Source organism: Acomys russatus, chromosome 17 (genome assembly GCF_903995435.1).
Source record: "Acomys russatus chromosome 17, mAcoRus1.1, whole genome shotgun sequence".
In the NCBI taxonomy this organism is placed as follows: Eukaryota; Metazoa; Chordata; class Mammalia; order Rodentia; family Muridae; genus Acomys; species Acomys russatus.
In genome coordinates, this window is record NC_067153.1 from 11,418,391 (window position 1) to 11,441,041 (window position 22,651).

Here is a 22,651-nt window from a genome sequence, read left to right on the forward strand (position 1 = left end):
AGTGGTTAAGAGCACTGCCTGCTCTTCCAAAGGTCCTGAGTTCAATTCCCAGCAACCATATGGTGGATCACAACCATCTATAATGTAATGCCCTCTTCTGGCCCATAAGCAGACAACACTGTATACTTAATAAATAAATCTTTAAAAAAAAAAAAAAAAAACAGAGGTCAGCATATGCCCCAGATTCAGTTTATTGCATTTTTGTTGGGATAGAGCCTCACACACTCATGTAACCATTACATAGGCCTGTGAGACCAAAGCTCGGCTCCTAGGTACACCAAGAATTACTTCCTAGTTGGGCATGGTGGCATATACCTATAATCTCAGCACTCAGGGAGGCCAGAGGCAGGCAGGCCTCTATAAGTTCGAGACCAGCCTGGTCTACAAAGCGAGCCCAGGACAGCCAAGGCTAACACAGTGAAACCCTGTCTCAACCTCCCCCACCCCAAAACAATTATTTCCTCTTTTACTGCTTTGACAATTGCGTGAGTAAGGATGTTGTCACCTTAAACAAGCATCAGTCAGTGTCACCAAACTTCACCAGTGAACACAATATCTCTACCCCTATACTTATACACTAAGAAAAACTCACAAGTTTATGGAAGAATGGCTCTGAAGTGGTACAGTATTGAGTGAACGGCTATCCAGAATGCATGAGAACAATATGCTGTTCAGATTGATGAATTTGGTGGGTATTTATTTAAAAAGTACAGGAAGTGACGCCCTTACTTCAGGGAAATCCATTCCTAAGACATGAATTTTCAAGCAAAAATCATAGTTTTGAAAAACCTAGTAGGTGGTGGTGGTGGTGCACCACGCCTTTAATCCTAGCTCTCATGAGGCAGAAGCAAGCAGATCTCTATGAGTTTAAAGCCGAGTCTACAGAGCTAGTTCCAGGATAACCAGGGCTACACAAAGAAACACTGTGTCTTGAAAAAACTTAGCACCTTGACCATGATAATTTCCAGGTTGATAGCTGTTTTAGAGGTTTCTTGGCAGCATTAACACGTGATTGTTAGAAGATGTTGTGTTAACTTCCTGGGACTTGCAAACAAACATCTGTTCACTCCAGAGAGGACTGCAGTGACCAAGTCCAGTTTGCTAATCCAAGCAATATATTGGTCTTACCCACAGAATATGGAGAGAAGCTGATTACAGGAGCATAGGTGACCCCAAAACAGCTGCATCACTCTCATGTCCCACACTATCATAGAAGCTTCAGTTATCCTTCCATACTATATTCTCTACCACAGCCAAGGCCATGTGCAGCAGGATCTGAATTACATCTACCTGTAGGCAGGTGCAGAGGGAGTGAACCCATTGAATGACAGTACATTTACAAGCAGGACCATGAGGGGTTCTGCAAGTAGTCACAGCTGCTCTGATAAAGGTGGCACAATGTTAACTTGGAGGACAGTGTTTCACAGAAATATATCCTGCCTAGTAGACTGTGTCGTGCTGAAATGCTCTGTATAACTTAGAGAACTGGTGCTTTCTAGATGGCTCGTGGAATGTGACAGGATCACACATAGGTAAATAGTCCACCAAAGGTAGACGATAGAAGCACTGTATGATAGCTCGTGCCTGCCACCCACATGCAGGGTTAATGCAGAAGATACCATGTTTGAGAGCATATTGATAGGGCTACATATCAAGACCCTATCTCAAAACATCAGCAACAAAAAAAATAAAAGCTAGAGTCAAAAATTTTAATATAGCAGATTAATGAAGTTGAGATTCCACACTGGCCCTTGGTTTTAGGAAACATTCATTTAGGGATTTGGGGTACATTAATAGGAAACAATATTCACAGTTGTGCTGAAAAACTTTCAGGGGCATGGTGCTTTTCTGACTGGAGATATATAGCTAGCTCAGTAGTAGAGCACTTGTCTGACAAATATGGCCTAAATTATATCTTCCATCTCCAGCACACAGAGAACTAGTCTTCTATTTCTAGTTGCATGGCTGTGTGAGTCAGTGTGTGTGTGTGTCTGTGTGTGTATGTCTCTCTCTCTCTCTCTCTCTCTCTCTCTCTCTCTCTCTCTCTCTCTCTCTCTCTCTCACAACAGTCAATATTATACAATGTTAATTAGGGGCTGGAGAGATGGCTCAGCGGTTAAGAGCACTGGCTGCTTTTCCCGAGGTCCTGAGTTCAATTCCCAGCAGTCACATGGTGTCTCACAACCATCTGTAATGTGATCTAATCTCCTCTTCTGGCATACACGCATATGTGGAAGCAGAGCACTATATACATAATAAACAAATAATTTTTTAAAAAAGCTTAATTAGTAAACAAGGAAAAGCACCACTTGTTTTTTTTTTTGTTTGTTTGGTTTTTTTTTTTTTTGGTTTTTTTTATATTTATTTTTATTAAGTGTACAATGTTCTGCCTGCATGTACACCTGAGCACCAGAAGAGGGCACCAGATTTCATTATAGATGGTTGTTAGCCACCATGTGGTTGCTAGGAATTGAACTCAGGACCTTTGGAAGAGCAGCCAGTGCTCCTTAACCTCTGAGCCATCTCTCCAGCTTGTGTTAATGTACATGACAGAGTTGGTCCTGTCTCACTTCCCAGAATCACCCCTTAGGCCTCCACTTCTATGATAGCTATTGTGGTCATCAGAAAACTTAACTGGGTCCTGTACACCTTTGAGGGAAGGCACCAGCCAGCTCCATAGCTCCAACTTCGATTGTCACCTTTTTATCCTTTATCTTAACAAGGGAAAATTGTATGATAACCCAAGATTGCCTTGATGGAGGTAGTAAAGAGATCCCGCTGCTCTACAGTACACAGTGACACAGATGAAGAAAGTGGCTATGTCACTCTCCTGTCTCTCCTAGCAGTCAGGACAACAGAGCATAAGAAGGGAGCCGGTTCAGGCAGAGGCCTGGGGGCAGAGTTGCTATAGCATCTTGCTCACTTTAAGAGTATGACTCACCAAGAAGAGACTTGATACCCTATGAGCATATACAGGGGGAGGAGGTCCCCCTCAGTCACAGTCATAGGGGAGGGGAGTAAGGGGAAAATGGGAGGGTACAAGGGAGGGGATAACCATTTAGATGTAATATGAATAAATTAATAAATTAAAATTAAAAAAATAAGAATATGACTCATCAGCTGAGCATGGTGATGCATGCCTGTAATCTGAGCACTTGGGGAAGCAGAAGCAGGTGGATCACTGAGTTCAAGGATCACCAAGGCTACATAGAGAAACCCTGTTTTGGAAAACAACAGCAACAACAACAACAAAAAAGAATGACTCATTCTGGATAAATGTCAGGAATTAAGAGTGCTTGTTGCTTTTGCAAAGGACCAGAGTTTGATCCTCAGCACCCACATGGCAGCTTACATTCATTGGTAACTCTAGCCCCTGGGGATCTGATGCCTCCTTCTTACCCACAAGGGTACCAGACACAGCATGGTACACATACATACATGTAGGAAAAATATCCATACACATAAAACAATCTGAAAGTAATTTAAAAGAATGTGACTCGCCGGGTGTGGTACGCACGGCTGTAATCCCAGCCCTTGGGAGGCAGAGGCAGGCGGGTCTCTGAGTTCTAAACCAGCCAGATCTATAAGAGAAACCCTGTCTCCAAAAGAAAAAAAGAACAAAGAATGTGGCTCACTGTGTGGTTTTAGTAGAGGTTTTGCCTTGTTCATACTGATGTCTTCCATGTATCTTTTTATTTCCTGAGGTATAAATGTATTTGTTAACAGAGTAGAATTGTGGCACAGCTGACTTTCCTGAGCCTATTTAAAGTGGAGGGTCAGGGTGGTGATACAGCTTTACCACATTGTTGGCAGAATGATCTATTTTCGGTGTGTGCAGGATACACTGTATAAGCCACAGTTGTGTTTTCTATGTCACTTTCTACATTTAAGCCAGTGGGTGCTACCATATGGCTATTGCCCCATCTTGGCTTCAGGAGCCTATCTCACAGTCAGTTTACTCCATCAACCTTCCTTGGCTGTTTAGTTCTGATTATCTGCTGATCATTTGGTAGATATTGCTCCCCCTTTCTAGCTGTTATGAGAGTGTTAACCCATCCCCTTTTCTTTTTTGATTTTCAAGACAGGATTTCACTGTGTAGGCCTGCCTGGCCTGGCTGGCTGTGAACTCAGAAATACACCTTCCTCTACCTTCAAAGTGCTAGGACCACCAACACCCAGCTATGAACAGTGTTCTTAAGAACATTTATGTGTGTGTTGTGTGGGCTTACGTTCTCATTTCTCTGGGTTTGCTGGATCATACAGTAATCCTATATTTCATTTTCTCAGGGATCAGCCTGCTGTTCTGCATAGCAGCTGCTGCTCTGTTTTATATTCCCAGCAGTGGTACATCGAGCTCATTCTTTCACTGCTGGCCTCACTTTTGTTTTGTGTCTTTTTGATTACTATCCTGGAGGTCAGAATACAGGTCACTCACTGTAGTTTGGAACCACCCAAAGGTGCTAGATACCTTTTTCTGGCCAGTCTTATTCCTTTGAGTCTATTCAAGTCCCTCGCATGTTTGGGTCTTGTTGTATAGCCTAGGACATCCTTGTCTGGTCTGTGTTGCCAGCTTTGTCCACTTTTTTTGGGGGGGGGGGGCGGGGGGTATAGTCAAAGACAGGTTTCTTCGGGTAGCCCTGGCTGTCCTGAAGACCAGGCTGGCCTTGAGCTTGGTGGTGCATGTCTTTAATCCCAGTACTCAGGAGGCAGTGACAGGCTTTGTCAGCTTCTAAATTAGATGGCTTCTTAGTTTAGCACTTACCTGTGGGAACTCTGTTGCACTAAAAGCCTCTCAGTCTTCAGCTTGGCCTTTCTCCTATGGTGTCACTTGTAACACAAAGGGTTTTTATTTTGATAATATAAGTTTTATATTTGGTTTCCCTTAATCTGTTGGGTTTTTAATGTCATAGCTAAGAAAACATTGCTTACCTCCTACTCTAGGCTATTTAAAAGATTTACTCCTGTTCCCTTCTAATACTGTATTAGTTTGACCTCTTACATTTAGGCCGTGAGTCATTTTGCGTTATCTGTCAGGTAAGTTGTGGGGAAGCATCAGTTGTTGAAGATTTTTCCTTTACTGAAGTATCTCACTTCCTTTGATCATTTTCTTCAACCAAGTTGTATGAGCAATTTCTTTACTGTAAGCCATTGGTTTTTCAGAATCGGAAGACTCATCCTTACAATGCTCTGTTGATTTATTCACAGCCCAGCAGACCTGGTTATCCTAGCCCGAGGTCCAGTGAAGGATTTTATCCCAGCCCACAGCACATGGTCCAGAGCAATCACTACCAGGTATATGAGTGTCAGAGATATACAACATGCTACTTGGCTCGTCAGCACTTGTGTGGTGGGAAGAACCTTGAATTCATTTCTGTTCTCTGGTTTTTCTAGTAATTTTGGTGAGTGAAAGCTAAGACACTAGCCACCTTGGTCTTTGCCTTGAGGATGGTTATTTTGAACAGGAACCCTTCTAACCTCTCACAACATCCATCAGTCTTAAAGCAGCAGGCCAGTGCCTGTGGCTGTATGAGACCCATTCACTGCCACCCGCCTCTAAGGGGCAAGGTGGAGCCATAGACACATCTAGGCAGGGCTAATATTGAACTGTAGTTTTTCCAGAAGACAAATATTAAATATAAGTGAAGGCAAATGAGATAGATTCCCTACAAATGAGTGAGGAGGAGTTGTGGGTTTGAAGCAGCCATTGAGGAGGAGAATGGTTAGCCAAGGGAATGACATTCACTAACATTGAGCTGTAATCCCTGCTAGAAGGCCCCATTACTAATGAATGCCAACACTACCATGTCTACACCTATACCATGGCCCCATTCTTTAGGAGGCATCTTTGTGCCCTTCCCAGCCAGTCATCTAGCCCTAGAGGTCATCACCCTTATGACCCCTGTTACCTGGCTAGCAGAGGTATATTTGTGTTTTTGATGTTGTGGAGTTTGATGTAAGTGAGGTGGGGTGGGGGTGCTTTTGGGGTCAGTTTTTTCCTCATTACAAGGTTTGCTGAGGATATTCCACAGGATTACCTAAAGAATCGGGCCAATATGGACAAAAAAGCCTTAGCTGTTGGTCCTAGGGTACCAGGGGAGAAGGTAGGTGCTGACTAGAAAACAAAAGGCTGTAAGTCTGTGGTAGTCTAGGACAGTTGTTACTGGGTAAGTTTCATGCTCTGTAGTCAGCACATTGTTCCCCACATATTGATTCTCATGTGGAGCCAAAGAAGATTCCCATCACTAGGAACTCTTGGTAAGGCCTGTGTGCTGGGAGGCACAGCTTCAGGATAGCTACCCTCTGGAACAAGGAGCATAGGTCCCCAAGTTCATTCATCTACTATCTAGGCACTTAGAACATGAAAGAGAAGTCTTCTACTCCTTCTGGAAGAGTGCATAGTACAGTGTGTTGCAGCTCAGCAAAAGGGCGGGCACTCCGACCAGGACAATGATCAGAGCACTGAGAGGCTAAAGCAGACAGACTCACTTCTGACTGATGAGAGGTCTGGGTCTAGTACATAGTACAACCACCTGGAGAACATCCAGGGCTCAACTGAGCCTGATGGGGAATTAGACAGCTGGAGCAGCAGTACCTGCTTTCTGAGGTAGCCATCAGTCTTCAGGTCATCACAGGCATACAGGAAACCTGGACAAGCTCGAGGACATGTTTATAACTGTCTGGTCCCACTACTTTGGAAGCCCCTAAGGGTTATTTAGAAAACGTCTGTAAGTTACACAGACCTCTTCTTTGTAAAAAATGTATGAAAGTTCTGTTAATAATGTATCACATTTTATCGGGGGAAAAAAAGAAAGAAAGAAAAAGAAATATGGTTATAGAGGCTGGAGAAATAGCTCAGCAGTTAAGAGCACTTACTATTCTTGGAGAGCACCCAGGTTTGGCTCCCACATCCACATCAGGCAGCTTACAAATTCTAGTAACTAGTTTCAGTGAATCCCACCCTCTCTTCTGGCCTCCTCTAGCACCTGTACACAGTTGATACACATACAGACAAGCAGACACACACACATACGTACAAAAATGGAAAACCATAGTAGTGCAGCACTTGTATCCAATAGGATTTTTCATTTATTAGATGCTGGGGGGTTAGAGCATTTGCCAGTGCCCAGAGACCTAAATATGCACAAGCCTTTACTGAAGGATGCATTGGTGTTTGGGAATGTGTGTTTCACTGTGCATTTATCTCATCTCATTAACAGAGTAACTGGCAACTCAGGCCAAGAGATGGCATCCTAAGTCTGCTCTCTGTTCTTTCAGTTTGCAGAGAAGCCATTTCAGGAGACCCTCTGCTTTCCTTCTGCCTGAGTGTTATCACCATGTCCCTCTGAAGGTTCTCTCTCAGCACTGTAGTCACCACTCTCAAAAGTAGAAAACATGGCCTCCCACCATTATCATCTTCTTGTTCACCAGAGAAAAGTATTTGGAGTTTTGTTGTGGTTTTTTATTGTTTGAGAATAAGTTTGTTTGGAATTTTTTTTGAGGTTTTGAGACAGTCTCACTATGTAACCATGGCTGGCCTGGAACTCATAGTCAAGTGCCACCATCAAAGGTGTACATCACCACGCCTGGTATGTTTGGAAATTTGGGGACAGGATCTCAATATGTGACCATAATGTAGCCAGGGACTCACTGTGTATATCAAGCTGGCCTCAAACTTGTGATCTCTTGCCTCTGCCTCACAAGTGCCAGGCTTCTAGGCTATGTGCTGCCATGTCCAGCTCTTCTGTTTGGTGGGGTTGTGCTCTGTTTTGTTTGTTGTTTTTGAGACAGGCCTTCACTGTAAAATCCAGGCTGGCCTCAAACTCCTGGCCTCCTGCTTTAGTTTCCAAGTGCTAAAATTACAGGTATTTTATGTTGATGGTGTTGAGTTAGAAAAAATTCTGGAATTGAACATGAAGCAACTATACTGTGGCTCCTGTTACCTTTTTTTTTTTTTTTTTTTTTTTTTTTTTTCCTTAAGATGTTTTTATTTATTATATATACAATGTTCTGCCTTCATATGTACCTACCCACCAGAAGAGGGCACCTGATCTCACTATAGGTGGTTGTGAGCCACCATGTGGTTTCCAGAAATTGAACTCAGGACCTTTGGAAGAGCAGCCTGTGCTCTTAACCTCTGAGCCATCTCTCCAACCCCTTCCCCTTTATTTTTCTTTTTTATATATATACATTTCTATTTTACATATATAAAATAAACTACCTACAGCAAGAAGAACCATAAAACAGTTACATTAATATGTTTTGGCTATTTGTATTTGGCAACCTAGAAGAAACTTATTTTGGTGCGCCTAAATTCTGAATGTAAATCAATATCTATCATATCATCTTTATCAGTTTAAAACATCTATCTAGACCTTTAATTATCTGAGTAGACAGGAAGTGCAAGTTAGCAGCTCTCAAAATGAGAAGATGACAGAGACAATTTGCTGCTTGAACAGTCACCCAAAGCTCTCTATAATGTTGGAGCATCATCTTTGGCCTTCTGGCCCAGTATATCTAACAGATATTTGTGAGGCAGGAACTATTGAGGACTTGCTTACCCTGCCTTAGTATAGTTTGGACATGGACTCTGCCTGTATCCAAGCTTGCCATTTTTAGGCAGAATTCTGTCTGTGGCAGAAACAAGGACGTTTTGCCCAGTGGCTGGTTTGCCGCATTTGAAGCCATCTCCATAAGGAGGTTCATTGATGCTCATCATCTTTGAAGTAGGCTGGGTGTTTCCAGGAGTTAGCCTGTCTTATTGTCAAAGAATCTTTTAAGTAATTTTTTTAAAAAAAAATCTTTAAATGCCATATTCTGTAGGTCTCTAAGGGTTTTGAAGATGTCCTCTTATCATCTTATCCAGTAATAGTCACATTGAGTACAAATTCCATGATGTACAAATTCAAAAGTAAAATAATGTTTTAAAGACTATATGGGATGTGTGGGTGTGTGTGCACGCACACAAACACACACACACACACACACACACACACTTGTTTGGTGTGTGCAGGTTTGTATGGAGTTCAGAGGACAACCCTGAGTGTCACCTTCAGGAATGCCATCTATCTCCTCCTTTCATTGGCCTAGAGTTCACCGGTTAGCATAGACTGGCTGGCTAGTAAGCCCTAGGGATTCCCATTAATGGCATTACAAGTATGTGCCACCATACTCTGCATTTTTACGTGTGTTCTGGTAATCAAAATAGGTCTTCATTCTTGTGAGGCAACCTTTACCAACTGAGCTATACCCCAGCCCCAGAAGTGACTGTCTCCCGTGATATGCTCAGATTCATTCATTGTCTGATGCAGAAGCTAAAAATTCCCTTTCCCGAAAGTTTCTTTAAGAATCCATTTCTGGACTGGGGAGCTGCCTCAAGAGCATGGCTGCTCTTGCATAAGGCTCCAGTTAGTTTCCAGCATCTCTGTCAGGCATCTCACAACTGCCTGTAGCTCCAACTTGAGGATCTGATGCCTCTGGCCGCTGTGGGCACCTGCATTCTGATATACTCTCACAGAAGCACAACATGGAAATTAATAAAAGTTTTTTTTTTTTTTTAATTTATCTTAAACAAAACTCAACACTACAATGGTGATGTATGCTTTTAGTCCCAGTATTTGGGAGGTAGAGACAGGTGGATTTCTGAGTTCAACACCAGCCTGGTCTACAGAATGAGTTCTAGGACAGCCAGGGTACAAAACCCTATTAGGGGCTCAGGGGTAGGGGTCAGGACAGAACAAACAAACAAACAAACTCATTTGTATGCTCTCTCAGCTATCTGTATTTCTGAGCCCCTGGTCACCTCCCATGTTTATTCTAAATACAAAGTTGGCATTATTGGCTCTCTGACCATTTCTCAGTATTCTGCTTCTGTACTTGAGTACCCTGGTGATTATGTTGGACCCACTCAGATAATTGAGGCTGCAGTTGTGTCCATGATTTATAGGCACATTTACAAGGTCTTTTTTGTCAGGTCAGAGAATAGACATGTTCAAGGGATGACACTTGGATCTGGGGCCTGTTCTGCCTACGGTGTTGTTCTTCTTAATGGGAGTTGTTTGGTTTTGTGTATCTAGCAGAAGCTGTTTTATCAGAAGCTTACGTTCCCTCCTGAATCACTCACAGGTCTCTGGCTACCCTGGTTCCCATGGAATCCCAGCCATGGCTGGCAGCATTTACCCTGGCCAGGCTTCTCTTCTGGACCAGACAGAATTGTGGAATCACAGACCTCAGGAGATGTCCATGTGGCAGCCCAGTGTGGAGGTAAACAGTGTGTTCTTGACTATAGTCAGCTAATGGACAAAGTGAGCTTTAAGTCGCCTGTTATTTCTAAATCTGAGATTACTTGATTGTGATTTTTTTAATTCTAAAAATCTAGGTACCCCACTGAGCCAGTTGTATCAGTCCATACTAAGAATTCCACATGAGGTAGGAGGATTGTGAGTTCGAGGCCAACCTAGGCTACATAGCCAGGCCTTATCTCAAACAAAACAAAGACTGATAGGTGATTTAGCAAATAAAAGCACTTTATCAGAGCAAACCTGACAACTTGAGTTGATTCCTAATACACGCTGTGGGAGGACAGAACCAACTCCTGAAAGTTTTCCTCTGAGCCCATCCACACGTATGGGCATACACACATCATGATGGTAATGATAACAAAATGTAAAAAAACAAAAATTTAAGCTGCCCTGTCTACTCAATCTTTTATGGTTTTATGGTAGGTTGTTTGTTTCTTTGTTTAGTTGCCAGGGCTTGGGGATTTAACTCAGTAATAGAGAGCTTTCCTAGCATGTAGAAGGCCTACAGTTCAATCCCTAGCAGTGTCCAAATGAAAAAAGGAATACTTACAGAGAAGTACTATAATCATGGCTCATTTAGTTTGTTTGGAAAGTAGAATCCTCACTTGAATGTAATTTGCATACACATGAGGCTAAGAAAAAATATCGACCCAGCTCTGTTCTTTGGGCTGTGTACATTATAAACAAATTTCCTGGTCCAACTAAGAACTACTTTTATAATACTGTTTATTTGAATCCAAGAACTTCTCTAGGGGCTGGAAAGGTGGTGCTGTGCTTAAGAGCACTGGCTGCTCTTCTAAAGGACGCAGGTTTGATTCCCAGCACTCACATAGCAACTAACAATTCCAATCCCAGGGGATCTGACTCCCTCTTCCATTGGACGTCACACACAAATGATGCACAGACATACATGCAGGCAAAACACACATACACATAAAATAATTTAAAAGAATGTTTATAATTATTTGTACTTTTTCCTTGAACATGTCCCTTTAAAATTTTTAATTTATCTTTATTTAGACTGACTCTTGGCTCAAACTCCTTATATAGCCAAGAATGACCTTGATCTGGTCCTCTTGCTCCTACCTCCTGAGTGTTGTTGGATTAAAGGTCTTTTCCACCATAGCATTCATGCAGCTCTGGAGGTTAAATCTAGGGATTCATGCTGCTAGACTAGCACTCTTAATGATGTAGCTGCATCCTCCATCCTTTTGAGTGTTGGTGTATATTTGTATGTTGTTGTGTGTGTGTGTGTGTGTGTGTGTGTGTGTGTGTGTGTGTGTGTGTGTGTGTGTTTTGGGAGATGGGGGAGGTGCTATACCGTGAACATGGAGGTTAGAGGATTGCTTTATGGAATTAATTCTCTTCTACTACCATTGCTTGGTTCTAGATTTTGAACTCAGGCCTCTCAGCTTGGTGGAAAGCGCCTTTCCTCGCTGAGCCATCCCTCTTGTGTTTTTGTGAAGCGGTATGGTGGAGTGCAGACTGACTTTGAACTCCTATTCCTTTAGCCGTAGCCTCTCAAGTGCTGGTTGACATGTGTGCCACCACATATAGTTCTTGTTTAAGTTTTCAGCTTGCTCTTCTTGTTAACCAGTTGTTTCCCTGTTTTCACTCTTAAGTGCTATTGCATTCTTTTGTGTGTTGGGCTGTTACTTAGAAACAGCCTCCCTGTCTCAAAAAACAAAAAAAAAGAAAAGAAAAAGAAAAAGCAGCCGGGCGTGGTGGCGCACGCCTTTAATCCCAGCACTCGGGAGGCAGAGGCAGGAGGATCGCTGTGAGTTCAAAGCCAGCCTGGTCTACAAAGTGAGTCCAGGATGGCCAAGGCTACACAGAGAAACCCTGTCTCGAAAAACCAAAAAAAAAAAAAAAAAAAAAAAAAAAAAAAAAAAAGAAAAAGAAAAAGCAATGCATACACAAACACAGTAAATTTCAGCCTTCAGAGAGGCAGCTGGGGTATGAGTGGCTGTGTGTCCACCACTGCTTGGCTGAATGGTGAAAGACCCATAGCACAAAGTAGGAACACGAGAGCAGACTCGGGAAAGTGAATGTTCTGCTGGTAATGTCCCTTTCAGGACTCAGCAGCTTTGGACCTTCGAGGGATGGGACAGGTGCTTCCTCCTCACCTTATGGAAGAGCGGCTAATCCGACAGCAGCAGGAAATGGAAGAGGACCAGCGCTGGCTGGAGAAGGAAGAACGATTTCTGGTAACCACCCTGCAGAGCACTTAACCCCATCCAGGTCTACCTCATGCACTGCTGCAAAACTCCATCTGAAAACAAAAGGCTTACATCTGGTCCCAAACACTTGCCATCATGGGCTAGCTGTTGGTTTTGATGACGTTTTAGGAATTCATTTTCAAAATTTTATAGTGCATTATGGCTTAGATTTCTCTGGTGTTTTTTCTTATTGTTGTTTGTTTTATTTTGTTTTTTCTCGTTACTGCATTGTTTACATAGAGACTTCAGTGTTAGTGTGAAGGTAAAAATGTTGCATCTCAGCCTTGTAGCCATGTGCTCACGTGGCTGTAAGTAGTCTCTGCCTCCTACCCCTGCTTCTGTGTCTGACAGATGCATCTGGGCCATAATAAGAACTGTCTTTCAGGCAGCTCTTGCTGACCAGAGAGGTCTTTGTCCAATCTTTCTGGAGTGCTGTGTCCTTGCCTCAGTGCTAGGGGCCTGTGAGACTTGGTCCTCCTGCCCTATAGCCCTAGGAACAAAATGTGGCTGGAAAGAACCAAGGTTCCTGCTGCTTCCACAAAGTCTTTCTTAGTAGTTTTACCTGGGGGACCCAAACCTGACTCCCCATGCCTTGACTGAGTTATTATTCAATGAAATCTTATTGATTAGTTCTATGTTGGTTTGACACAGGCTAGAGTTATTTGGGAAGAGGGACTCTTGGTTGAGAAAATTCCTCCATAAAATTTGTCTGTAAACAACTCTGTTGTGCATGTTTTAAATAATGATTGATGCCGGAGGGCCAAGCTCACTGGGGACAACGCAGTCCCTGAGCAGGTGGTATTGGATAGTATAAAAGAGCAGGCTAAATTGTGCATGGTGGTGCACACTTGTGGTCCAAGCACTCAGGGAGGCAGAGGCAGGCAGATCTCTGAGTTTGAGGCCAGCCTGGTCTACATAGCAAGTCCAGGACAGACAAGGCTACACAGACAGACCCTTGGGGTGAGGTGGGGGAAAGCAGGCTAAGCAACCCATGGGTAACAAACAAGTAGCACTCCTCCATGACCTCTGCCTCAGTTCCTGCTTTCAAGGCTTCTGCCCTGATTTAGTCTGACCTAAGAGTTACAAACTGAAATAAACCCTTTTCTTCCCCAAGTTACTTTTGGTCATTAGTGTTTTATCATATAAAACACTAGTGTTGCATTTTTTTGTTAAGAGACAAGGCACAGGAGAGAACAGGATCCAATTCTGGTCCTAAATCCCTTGAAGAAGCATTTAACTCAACCAGTAATGGTATTATAAGGCAGTGGTTTCAAACTGTACTCTGAAGACTTCAAGAGGATTTGATTCTAACTTTCTTTTTGTTAGAGGGGTGTTAGCACTGTCTGGAGGACTGAACTCAGAGCCTCAGCCATCCTACTTGACTGCTCTGACACTGATCTGCACAGGTTAAAGCACGCTCCACTAGTTTGAGTGCAAAGTCTGTTCTGTTTAAACTAAAGTTAAAACAATGAAAGCTTTTGCACTCAGACTGGTGGAGCATATTTTAGCTTATGAAGACAGTTAATGCATTGAGTTGTACTCCCAGGGAAGTCCTGGGACCATCTACGAGAACAGCCAACAGTGTACTCATAGGAGCCAGGAAGTGGATAACAGTGGGAAGGCTCTGGTTTTTAGTGTTTGGATTTTGTTGTTGTTGTTGTTGTTATTGTTGTTTTTAATTACATTTATTTGGGGGGCAGGAAGGGAGGCCTCAGTGTGCCCTGGCATGCATGAGTACAATTTGGTCAGAGAACAGTTTGGAGGAGTCATGCCACCAGGGAATGTTCTTGGATTATCAGGCTTGGAGGCAGCTGCCTTTACTTGCTCAGTCTTCTTGTCAGCCCTCAGTGTTTTCTTTCTGTTTCAACCTCAAATGTATACATATTCCACGTTTCAAGTCTCTATCCCTTCAGGACATTACATTGGCTCTTAACACATGTTCTTATCAAAGTTAACAGTGGGTAATAGGACAGTAAACAATGACAATATTGCTTGTATTCATCTGGCATTTTCTATATAATGTTCCTGTATAAAGTAATTCAATTTTCAAGCCACCTGTGCAATTAGGACTTTTTTTTTTTTCCCGATTTATTTTATGTAGATGAATGTACACCTGCATGCCTGAAGAGGGCATCAGATGCCAGTATAGATGGTTGTGACCCACCATGTGATTGCCAGGAATTGAACTTATGACCTCTGGAAGAGCAGACAGTGCTCTTAACTGCTGAGCCATCTCTCCAGCCATAGTCTTAATCTTTTGTCCATCTTAATCTTTTGGCCATGTGTGCCTCAGAATTCATTGTGAATTTATAACCACTTAGAAAGCTAATCTGAGCGGAAGGTGGCACATGCCTTTAATCCCAGCACTTAGGAGACAGAGGCAGGTAGATCACTGTGAGTTCAAGGCCAGCCTGGCCTACAGAGCAAGTCCAGGACAGCCAAGGCTACACACAGAAACCCTGTGTTGAAAAACCAAAAAAAAAAAAAAAAAAAAAAAGAGGAGGAGGAGGAAAGCTAATGTATTTATTATTCTGTAGTTGTCCATTAAAATCCCAGAGTTCACCATTAACATTTCTACACAAAATACATTTACTGGGAAATATTTGGAGTATGGTTGAATGGATGGACTTGTGCCTCCTCACAGAAGTGAGGTACACATGCAGAACAGCAGCGTGTCAGTACTGGAGACCTACACGCTGTGCAGAGTGGCCCTCCAGCTTTGTTGCATGTTCTTTGTGGAACTGGGGTTTACTGTATAGAACTAACAGGTTCCTCATCACATTTATATCCCTTTAGAGAAAAAGAGTATTCTATAGTTTGAGGATCTAGATTTTAAGTCATGCCATAAAATAATAACAGCAAGTGTGGTGTTTAATTCTCCTGTTCTTCATGGTCAATTTGGGAATAAATCTAAAAATACACCATTATTCCCTGACCTATCTTTTAAGCTTTTTTTTTTTTTTAATCCAGAAAGCCTCCCTACCACACACACGTAACATTTGTTTGCATTTTTAAAAATGAAATTCTTTGAATTGCTGATAGTTTCAGTGCAAGTGTGCTATGTATGATGCCACTGAACAGAGGTTTGCTGCTGTCACTAGGTTATTCTGCCAACAAGGTCAAAAGAGAAGAGGAGCTTCTATGCCCCCTGTGGTGCTGGGGAGATATTGGAGTTCAGATGATGTGTGAGCTAAGTCTTAAAAGAGAAACTGGAATTTGAAAAGCAAATAGGCACAGGAAATACATTCCAGGCATTGGGAAGAGCGTGGGTAATGACGTGGGGTCATGGGACTGGCTTAGTCAGATGTGACCCGAGCTAGTCTTCTGAGGGAGTTAAGGAATTCTCGTCAGAACAGGGGTGCCTGTATTTTTCTTAGATATTATTTGTGAGCATTCCAACTCCCATTCTGAAGCACATGGTAAGGCTAACTGTGCAGGATGTCTCTAGCCTCCTCCAGCTACACTGGTAGCTCCAAGTATGTGCGTAGCTGGCCTTTGTATTAGTTCATTCTGAGTTTTGATTGATGCTTATCAACTGAGTGATGATATCCTAGTTCCTTGTTCGGTTGTTTTCAAAGCAGTTTCCTCCCCTCATCCTCATCTGTTCCCTTCCACCTCCTCTTGGCTGTTATCAACACATAAAAAGTCACCAGATCCTGAACTAACTCTATTAGCTTTCTCTTTGGTTTTCATGTCATTTCCCTTAGCCTTTAAAAGCTGAGGTGTTGTAACTCTTTTGCCTTCTCCCACATTCACTATGGCCAGATCCTCCTGGTTCTGAGTCATGCCACCATCACACCTTCCCTGACCATACAATGCTCCTCATAGGCAGATACTGATGAGCAACTGTACACAACAGTAAGGCAGATGCAGTACCCCTGCACATTGCCTATGGTGAGAAAAAGACAAACTAATGAAGCAGTGGACATAGAAGGAAAGTTAAGTGCTTTTTAAAAAAGAGTCTGGAGAGTAGTGCCTTTCAGCCCCAGAGAACAGGTATAGAGCCCCAGGGTGAACCTGGAGGGTGGGCACAGAGTAGACAATGTTTCATCCTAGTTTGATATAAAGAACAATCAAAACATCAAAGTATCTCCTGCCACTTGCTCTCTTCAGAGTGCCAGCTGCAGTTGCATTAATTTCCATTTAGAGCCCTTGAAGGGAGATGGGCAGAGCATTCAGTGGTCAAGGAGGAAGCAGACAAGCCTAAGGGCTTCCCTCTTGAGCTCCACGTGGGGGCTGGTGAGAAGCTATTAGATTAGTGACTACTGGCCTATTTAAATCACAACGAAATGTTCTCTGAAATATTGTCACTTCTTTCTGTTTTCTTCTATTTTCTCTGCCAAACTGAAGGCTCCTAGAAACAGTCTGTGTCCCTCCCATCTCATCCAGGCTCTGTGCTTAACATAGAAAGTTCTGGGCACTGGAGTCAGTAAGCATTTTCTTGTGCTTGTGCATCTGACTTGTCAAAATTATTCCTACTCCCCATATGTCTGGGAGCAGAGACACTCTGGAGGGTTGCCACTGATATTTGGGTGTATGCCCCTGCCCTTGAGCGGAAGTGCATGTGAGAACGGAATCAGGGTCCAGTGTGCCGATGTATGAGCAGGAGAGATGCCTGTCTGCAGAGGTGCTCCTCCCATCTGAATGTGTGCCTTCGTCTGCATGTATCTGTGGGCTCCTGTACCTCGCGGCTGTATGCCTATCCCTGTGTCCAGCCCCAGAATACCCGCAGCTGTTGAGCCCGAGGCACTAGTGAGAATGTGCAGCCACTTTTCAAGAGACCATGCTAAAAGGCAGTTCAGCAGCTGCCCTCTGTTGGATCCTCAGTGCTTCAGCAGTCTGAATGTAGTATATTTTTCTCAGAGAGCTGTGTGTGTAGGAAATGATGGTTGTATCTAGTGTGTAAACCATTATAGATCAATACTCTTATGAAATGAAATCAATAGGAAAATGACATTTCTAAGGAAATACAGTAAACAAGCCAAACTTCCTTATTTCTTCTAAATGTTGTCATCTGTGCATATGTATGTGCACTATCATAATATTGAGAAGCTGGTTCTCTCCCTCCACCATGGAATGTGGTGCCCAAACTCAAGTTCAGGTTTGTCACAACTGAGTGCACCTGCTGAGCTGTCTCACTAGCCCAGGCTGCCTTATAAACTCCAGAATCCTAAAAATGTTCCTGTCCAGCTTTCTGTGGAAGGTTATGAAGACATCCACCATGTCCCTCAGCAGTTGTGAGCTGTACTCCTCCCGGCTGTGAGCCAATGCACTCTATTACTTGAAAGTTGACTACCTCTAGGCATAGCACTGTCCAAAACTTTTCCCCCTAGGTCACAGTAACTAGTGCTTGGAAGACTTAGGTTTCCAGAGCTCGTGCTAGGTTTGAGGTTGCTGCTGTTAGCTGCTACTATCATCTACTGAGTCAGTTACCAAGTGCTTGGGTGGGTCAGTGATCTTTTCCTAGATCATGGTCCTGCACAGAATAATTTTGGTGAAAGCAGCGCCTGCTTGATGTCATATGACCTCTTGACAGGAAATGCTTTCTATTGCACTGTGTCCCCTATCCTGTCCCCAGATCAAGATTGTGGCCTTTATTAAGTGGCCTGTGCGTGTGAATCACTGCTGTAATTGCTAACGGACTCCTTTGCCAAAATGCTAGCAGTCAGGGCAGAACTGCAGTCTAATGAGAAACTTGTTTTTCTTCCAAGCACTGCTTAAAAATAGTTACTTGGCTTCTTACTACTATATGTACAGTACTCGACTAAAAAAGGACTTTTTATAAAGTTTAACATGTGGAAGTTCTGTCTACATAAAGCCTACTCTGTGTTCCTGTCACACAGAGGACCTAGTCAGTCCTTATGAAAGAAAATCAACACAGGAACGAGGAAATAGTAGCAAAGGCTGCCTGCCAGAGAACAGCCTACTGTGGCGGCCCTCGGACCCACTACAGGCATTTAGGGAGGAAAGTCTCTGCATTGAAAGCCGTACACATTTTCCAGCAACATGAGTATGAAGTCAGAAGCCTGAGCTGTCTCACTGGCCCAGGCTGCCTTGTAAACTCCAGCATCTTAAAAATTCCTGTCCAGGCCTGGAGAGATGGCACAGTGGTTAAGAGCACCGCCTGCTCTTCCAAAGGTTCTGAGTTCAATTTCCAGCAACCACATTCATCTATAATGTGATTTGATGCCCTCTTCTGACCTGCAGGTGAACATGCAAGCAGAACACTGTATACATAATAATCTTTTGGGGGGGAGCTTTAAAAAAATTCCTGTCCAGCTGGGTGTGGTGGTGTGCACCTTTAATCCCAGCACTCTGGAGGCAGAGGCAGGTGGATCGCTCTGAGTTTGAGGCCAGCCTGGTCTACAAAGAGAGTCCAGGACAGCCAAGGCTACATAGAGAAACCCTGTCTCGAAAAAAAAAAAAAAAGGGACACATAAAATGGCTCAGTGAGTAAAAGGCACTTGATACCAAGCCTGACAACCTGAGTTTGATTCCTGAGACCCATATGATGGAGAAAATCAATTCTCTCAGGTCGTCCTCTGACCTCCATTCATGCACCATAGTATATGCATATGCACATACACACTAAATAAATATGTAATATTTAAGAAAGAAAGATAGAAATCCTCAGGTTGACATGTGTGCTGAGCATAAGCTTACTGGTAGAGCACATGTCTGACATGTTCGAGGGCTGGTCACATATCTAAGAAATAGGTACCACTTGGGAACACAAACAGCACAATGACACTGAGATCATTGTGGGTAGAGGCAAGAAGACTTGCTGGAAGCTGTATTGTCAAGGGGTTGGGACTGCAGTGTGTGAGAGTTGGGTATAAAGTGATGGGCTTAAGCCCAAAAATATGTCAATAACATACACATATCAATGAATTGATCTTGGCCCTTTTTTTTTTTTAAATTTCAGAAACCAGACGTGAGGCTCTCTCGAGGTAGCATGGACAGGGAGGATGGGAGTTTTCAGAGTCCGGTAAGCATCTACCTCTACTGTCCCAGAGCTTGGTCTCAAATTCTGCTGTGCTGGATGGAGTCTTTTACATTCATTGTGAGACATCAAGCATACTGACACTCATGATAAGGAATAGAATACCCTTCTGTAAAGTACATGAATGTTATCTAAGACTGTCAAAATGTGCCGTGTACCAGATTCTTCGGAGATAGCGAGTTACTGTCCTGTAAGGATAAGGGTAACAACTACACACAGTTGTTAAGGTTACACTTAAACTCCCTCCTGCCTCCACCTCCTGGGATGTAGGTCTGCCACGTCATGCTGGGCATGATTACAAATTTTCCCATGGTCATTTAAAACTTACTCGAGCAAGCTGTCTTTCTTCTGAGTATTAGGGCAGAAATAGCTGAATTTTCTTTAAACAGCTAGCCCCTAAGACAGAATTCATGCAACTACCTATGGGTTTTGTTCTGTACATGTGTACCTTGTTAAATAGACTCCAGAATGCTCTGAGAAGAGACACTTTCATACTGTGTGTGAGTTTTTACTCCTGGGCCTATGAGTACAACACAACCCACGGATAGTGTTGTTAAAGGCCTGTCCACGTTGGCCCTGATTTTTGGATCCTCTCATTCAGGCTACCTGGATGCTCCCCAGGCACTTCCTGCTTCCAAACTGTTGCATGTCCTCACCTCAGGGCTCAGCTCAGAATTCATGGTGTACTTCATGTGCCCACTATCTCTCTTGACTTTGCTGTCAGCCACATAGGGCAGTCATCTCTTTTGTACCCACAGCAGGAGCAGAGCAGGGGCTCAGTAATTTTCCTAACAATGAGTAAATGGATGACATGTGAAATAAAAAATACCATGTAAAAGTCGATTGTTAGAGAATCATTCTTCACACCTTTTCCCTGAGGAGCTGGGGTGTGGGGACAGCATAGTGATAGAGTATGCACTTTACCTGCAGGAGGTCCTTGGTTGGTTCCCCAGAAACACCTAATTCTACAATAAATCTTAAACCATGGGGGCGGAGGAACAGCCTAGACTACATAGAAAGACCCTGCCATCACAGATAAACACATGCATCTATACAGTTTTAGGCAGTACAGCTGGAGAAGGGCTTGTCTTAGGTAGAACTTTTATTTAATCCATCCATGGATAAAAGGATTTAGGACTTAGCTAGGTAGTGGTGGCACGTGCCTTAATCCCAGCACTCAGGAAGCAGAGGCAGGTGGATCTATTGAGTTGGAGGCCAACCTGGTCTATAGAGCAAATTCCAGGGCAGTCAGTGCTTTGCAGAGAAACCCTGAAAAGGCAGGGAGCAGGAGGTAGATTTGGGGCTGTCTGTGAATTGTTATTTCCTGACTGGGCCTGTAGAGTGGTCTAGATAACACTGGGTCCTGACAAACAGTGCCTCTGGGACATCTAGCAACCAGTACAACCAGGTCCTCTCCTACTAGAATTGTTTTGACTATATGCTTACTATCATCTAAGTGATCAGCTAGAGGAGTGGTGGGGGTCCTAAGCAGCCAGCAGGATGAGCACACCCTATGAGGGCCTCGAGTTTTAGACCTTTAATGGCGAACAATGAGACCTTGAGACCACTGTGTTAAATCTCAGGGTATCTTATGTCTTAGGGTTTCTGTTCCTGCAACGAAACACTATAACCAAAAAGCTAGTTGGGGAGGAAAGGCAGTTAGGACAGGAACTCAAATGAGGCAGCAACCTGGAGACAGGAGCTGACACAGAGGGTGTGGAGGAGTGCTGCTTACTGGCCTGCTTCCTTTGGAGTGCTCAGCCTGCTTTCTTATAGAATCTAGGACCATCAGCACAGGGATGGAATTACCAACAGTGGGCTGGGCCCTCCCCCACCAATCACTGATTAAGAAAATTCCTCACAGTTGGATCTTATAAATGCATTTTCTCAATTGAGGTTTCCTTTTTTCAGATAACTCTAGTTTGTGTGTCAAGTTGACATAAAACTAGCCAGCACTCAAATACATTGGTTACTTGCCTAATCACACCCAACTGAGGCTGTCAGGTATCTTGAGACTCCAGCAGAGAACTCAAGAAAAAGAACAGGGGAAAGGGAGGTAGGCTGTTGGATCTGACATACAGCAGTATGCTGACTGAACTTTTCTTCTCCCACAGACTGGAAACCAACACATCTACCAGCCTGTGGGGAAACCAGGTAAGTGAGGAAATGCATTGTGTGTGAGGAAGTACCTGTGGTTTGGCAGGAGAGGGATTTAAGTGGAGTGCCCTATAATGGTCACAGTCTTCCTCTGCACACTAGTGTAGTGTTCACATTAGGTCTGTGCCTAGAGTACTAGAAAGCTGACCTTACATAAATCGTCAGGAGCCCTTTCTTAGTACATGAGCTTCCTGTATGTTGTAGCAATGCTAGGTAGCAGTAGGGCTGCAGGTGCCTGGAAGTCTTCTCACTAACGTGCAATGGAATCCTTTTGATTTTCCAGATCCTGCAGCTCCACCAAAGAAACCTCCTCGCCCTGGAGCACCTGGCCACCTAAGCAACCTGTCTAGCATCAGCAGCCCTGGAGACAGCTACAACGAGGGTGTCAAGGTGGGCATCTGAGCCTGTGCAGTATTGTCTGTTGCGGGTTGGAGTCATGAGTCCTCAGCACATGTTGTGTTTAGGGATGTTGACAAGGGAACTGTAGGAAGACCCAGGATTTAGTTTTGTTCTGAACTTCTCAGGATTTAGAAAATATTGAATGGACTCTTTCTTGATTGGACTCTCTGAGCATGCTAGTCTTGAGGGACTTTATGCCAGCATCCGCTAGCCAGATGGGAATAAATGAGATGGTACTTGTTTTAAATGAAGCCAAGATGTTGGGGATAGTGAGAGATCACTGTTGTCTACACATATTTATTAAAAAAAAAAAAAAAAAAAAAAATGCCCTTTTGGAAAGTGTGTTTTCCCCTCTGCTCAGAATTGTTTGTATAAAAGAACTACTGGAGCCTCTCTTGGAGGGACTCCTCAATCTTCCTAGGGTGTGTCACCAGATATCCATGCCTCTTCCTGGATCTTTGTCCTGAGAACAGGAAGGAGGAGCCCAACCCTACCCTCCACCTTTGTCTTCTAGTCCAGTCTGTAAAGATTGGACCTCCTCACTTCTCATTCAGGGTGACAGACTGTCTTTCCAT

The 22,651-nt window shown here is 43.5% G+C and overlaps 1 protein-coding gene across 9 annotated transcripts in view; it reads left to right on the forward strand.

Annotated features, from left to right (window-relative positions):
- Ptk2 (protein tyrosine kinase 2) overlaps positions 1 to 22,651 on the forward strand; it is a 172,316-nt gene that overhangs the window by 139,480 nt on the left and 10,185 nt on the right. For all 9 annotated transcript variants that reach the window (XM_051159553.1, XM_051159546.1, XM_051159547.1 and 6 more), the window contains 6 exons: positions 5,206 to 5,292; positions 10,123 to 10,260; positions 12,374 to 12,505; positions 19,443 to 19,505; positions 21,635 to 21,674; positions 21,961 to 22,067. In XM_051159553.1, coding sequence (XP_051015510.1) covers positions 5,206 to 5,292; positions 10,123 to 10,260; positions 12,374 to 12,505; positions 19,443 to 19,505; positions 21,635 to 21,674; positions 21,961 to 22,067 — 567 coding nt within the window. The remainder of the gene's footprint in view (positions 1 to 5,205; positions 5,293 to 10,122; positions 10,261 to 12,373; positions 12,506 to 19,442; positions 19,506 to 21,634; positions 21,675 to 21,960; positions 22,068 to 22,651) is intronic.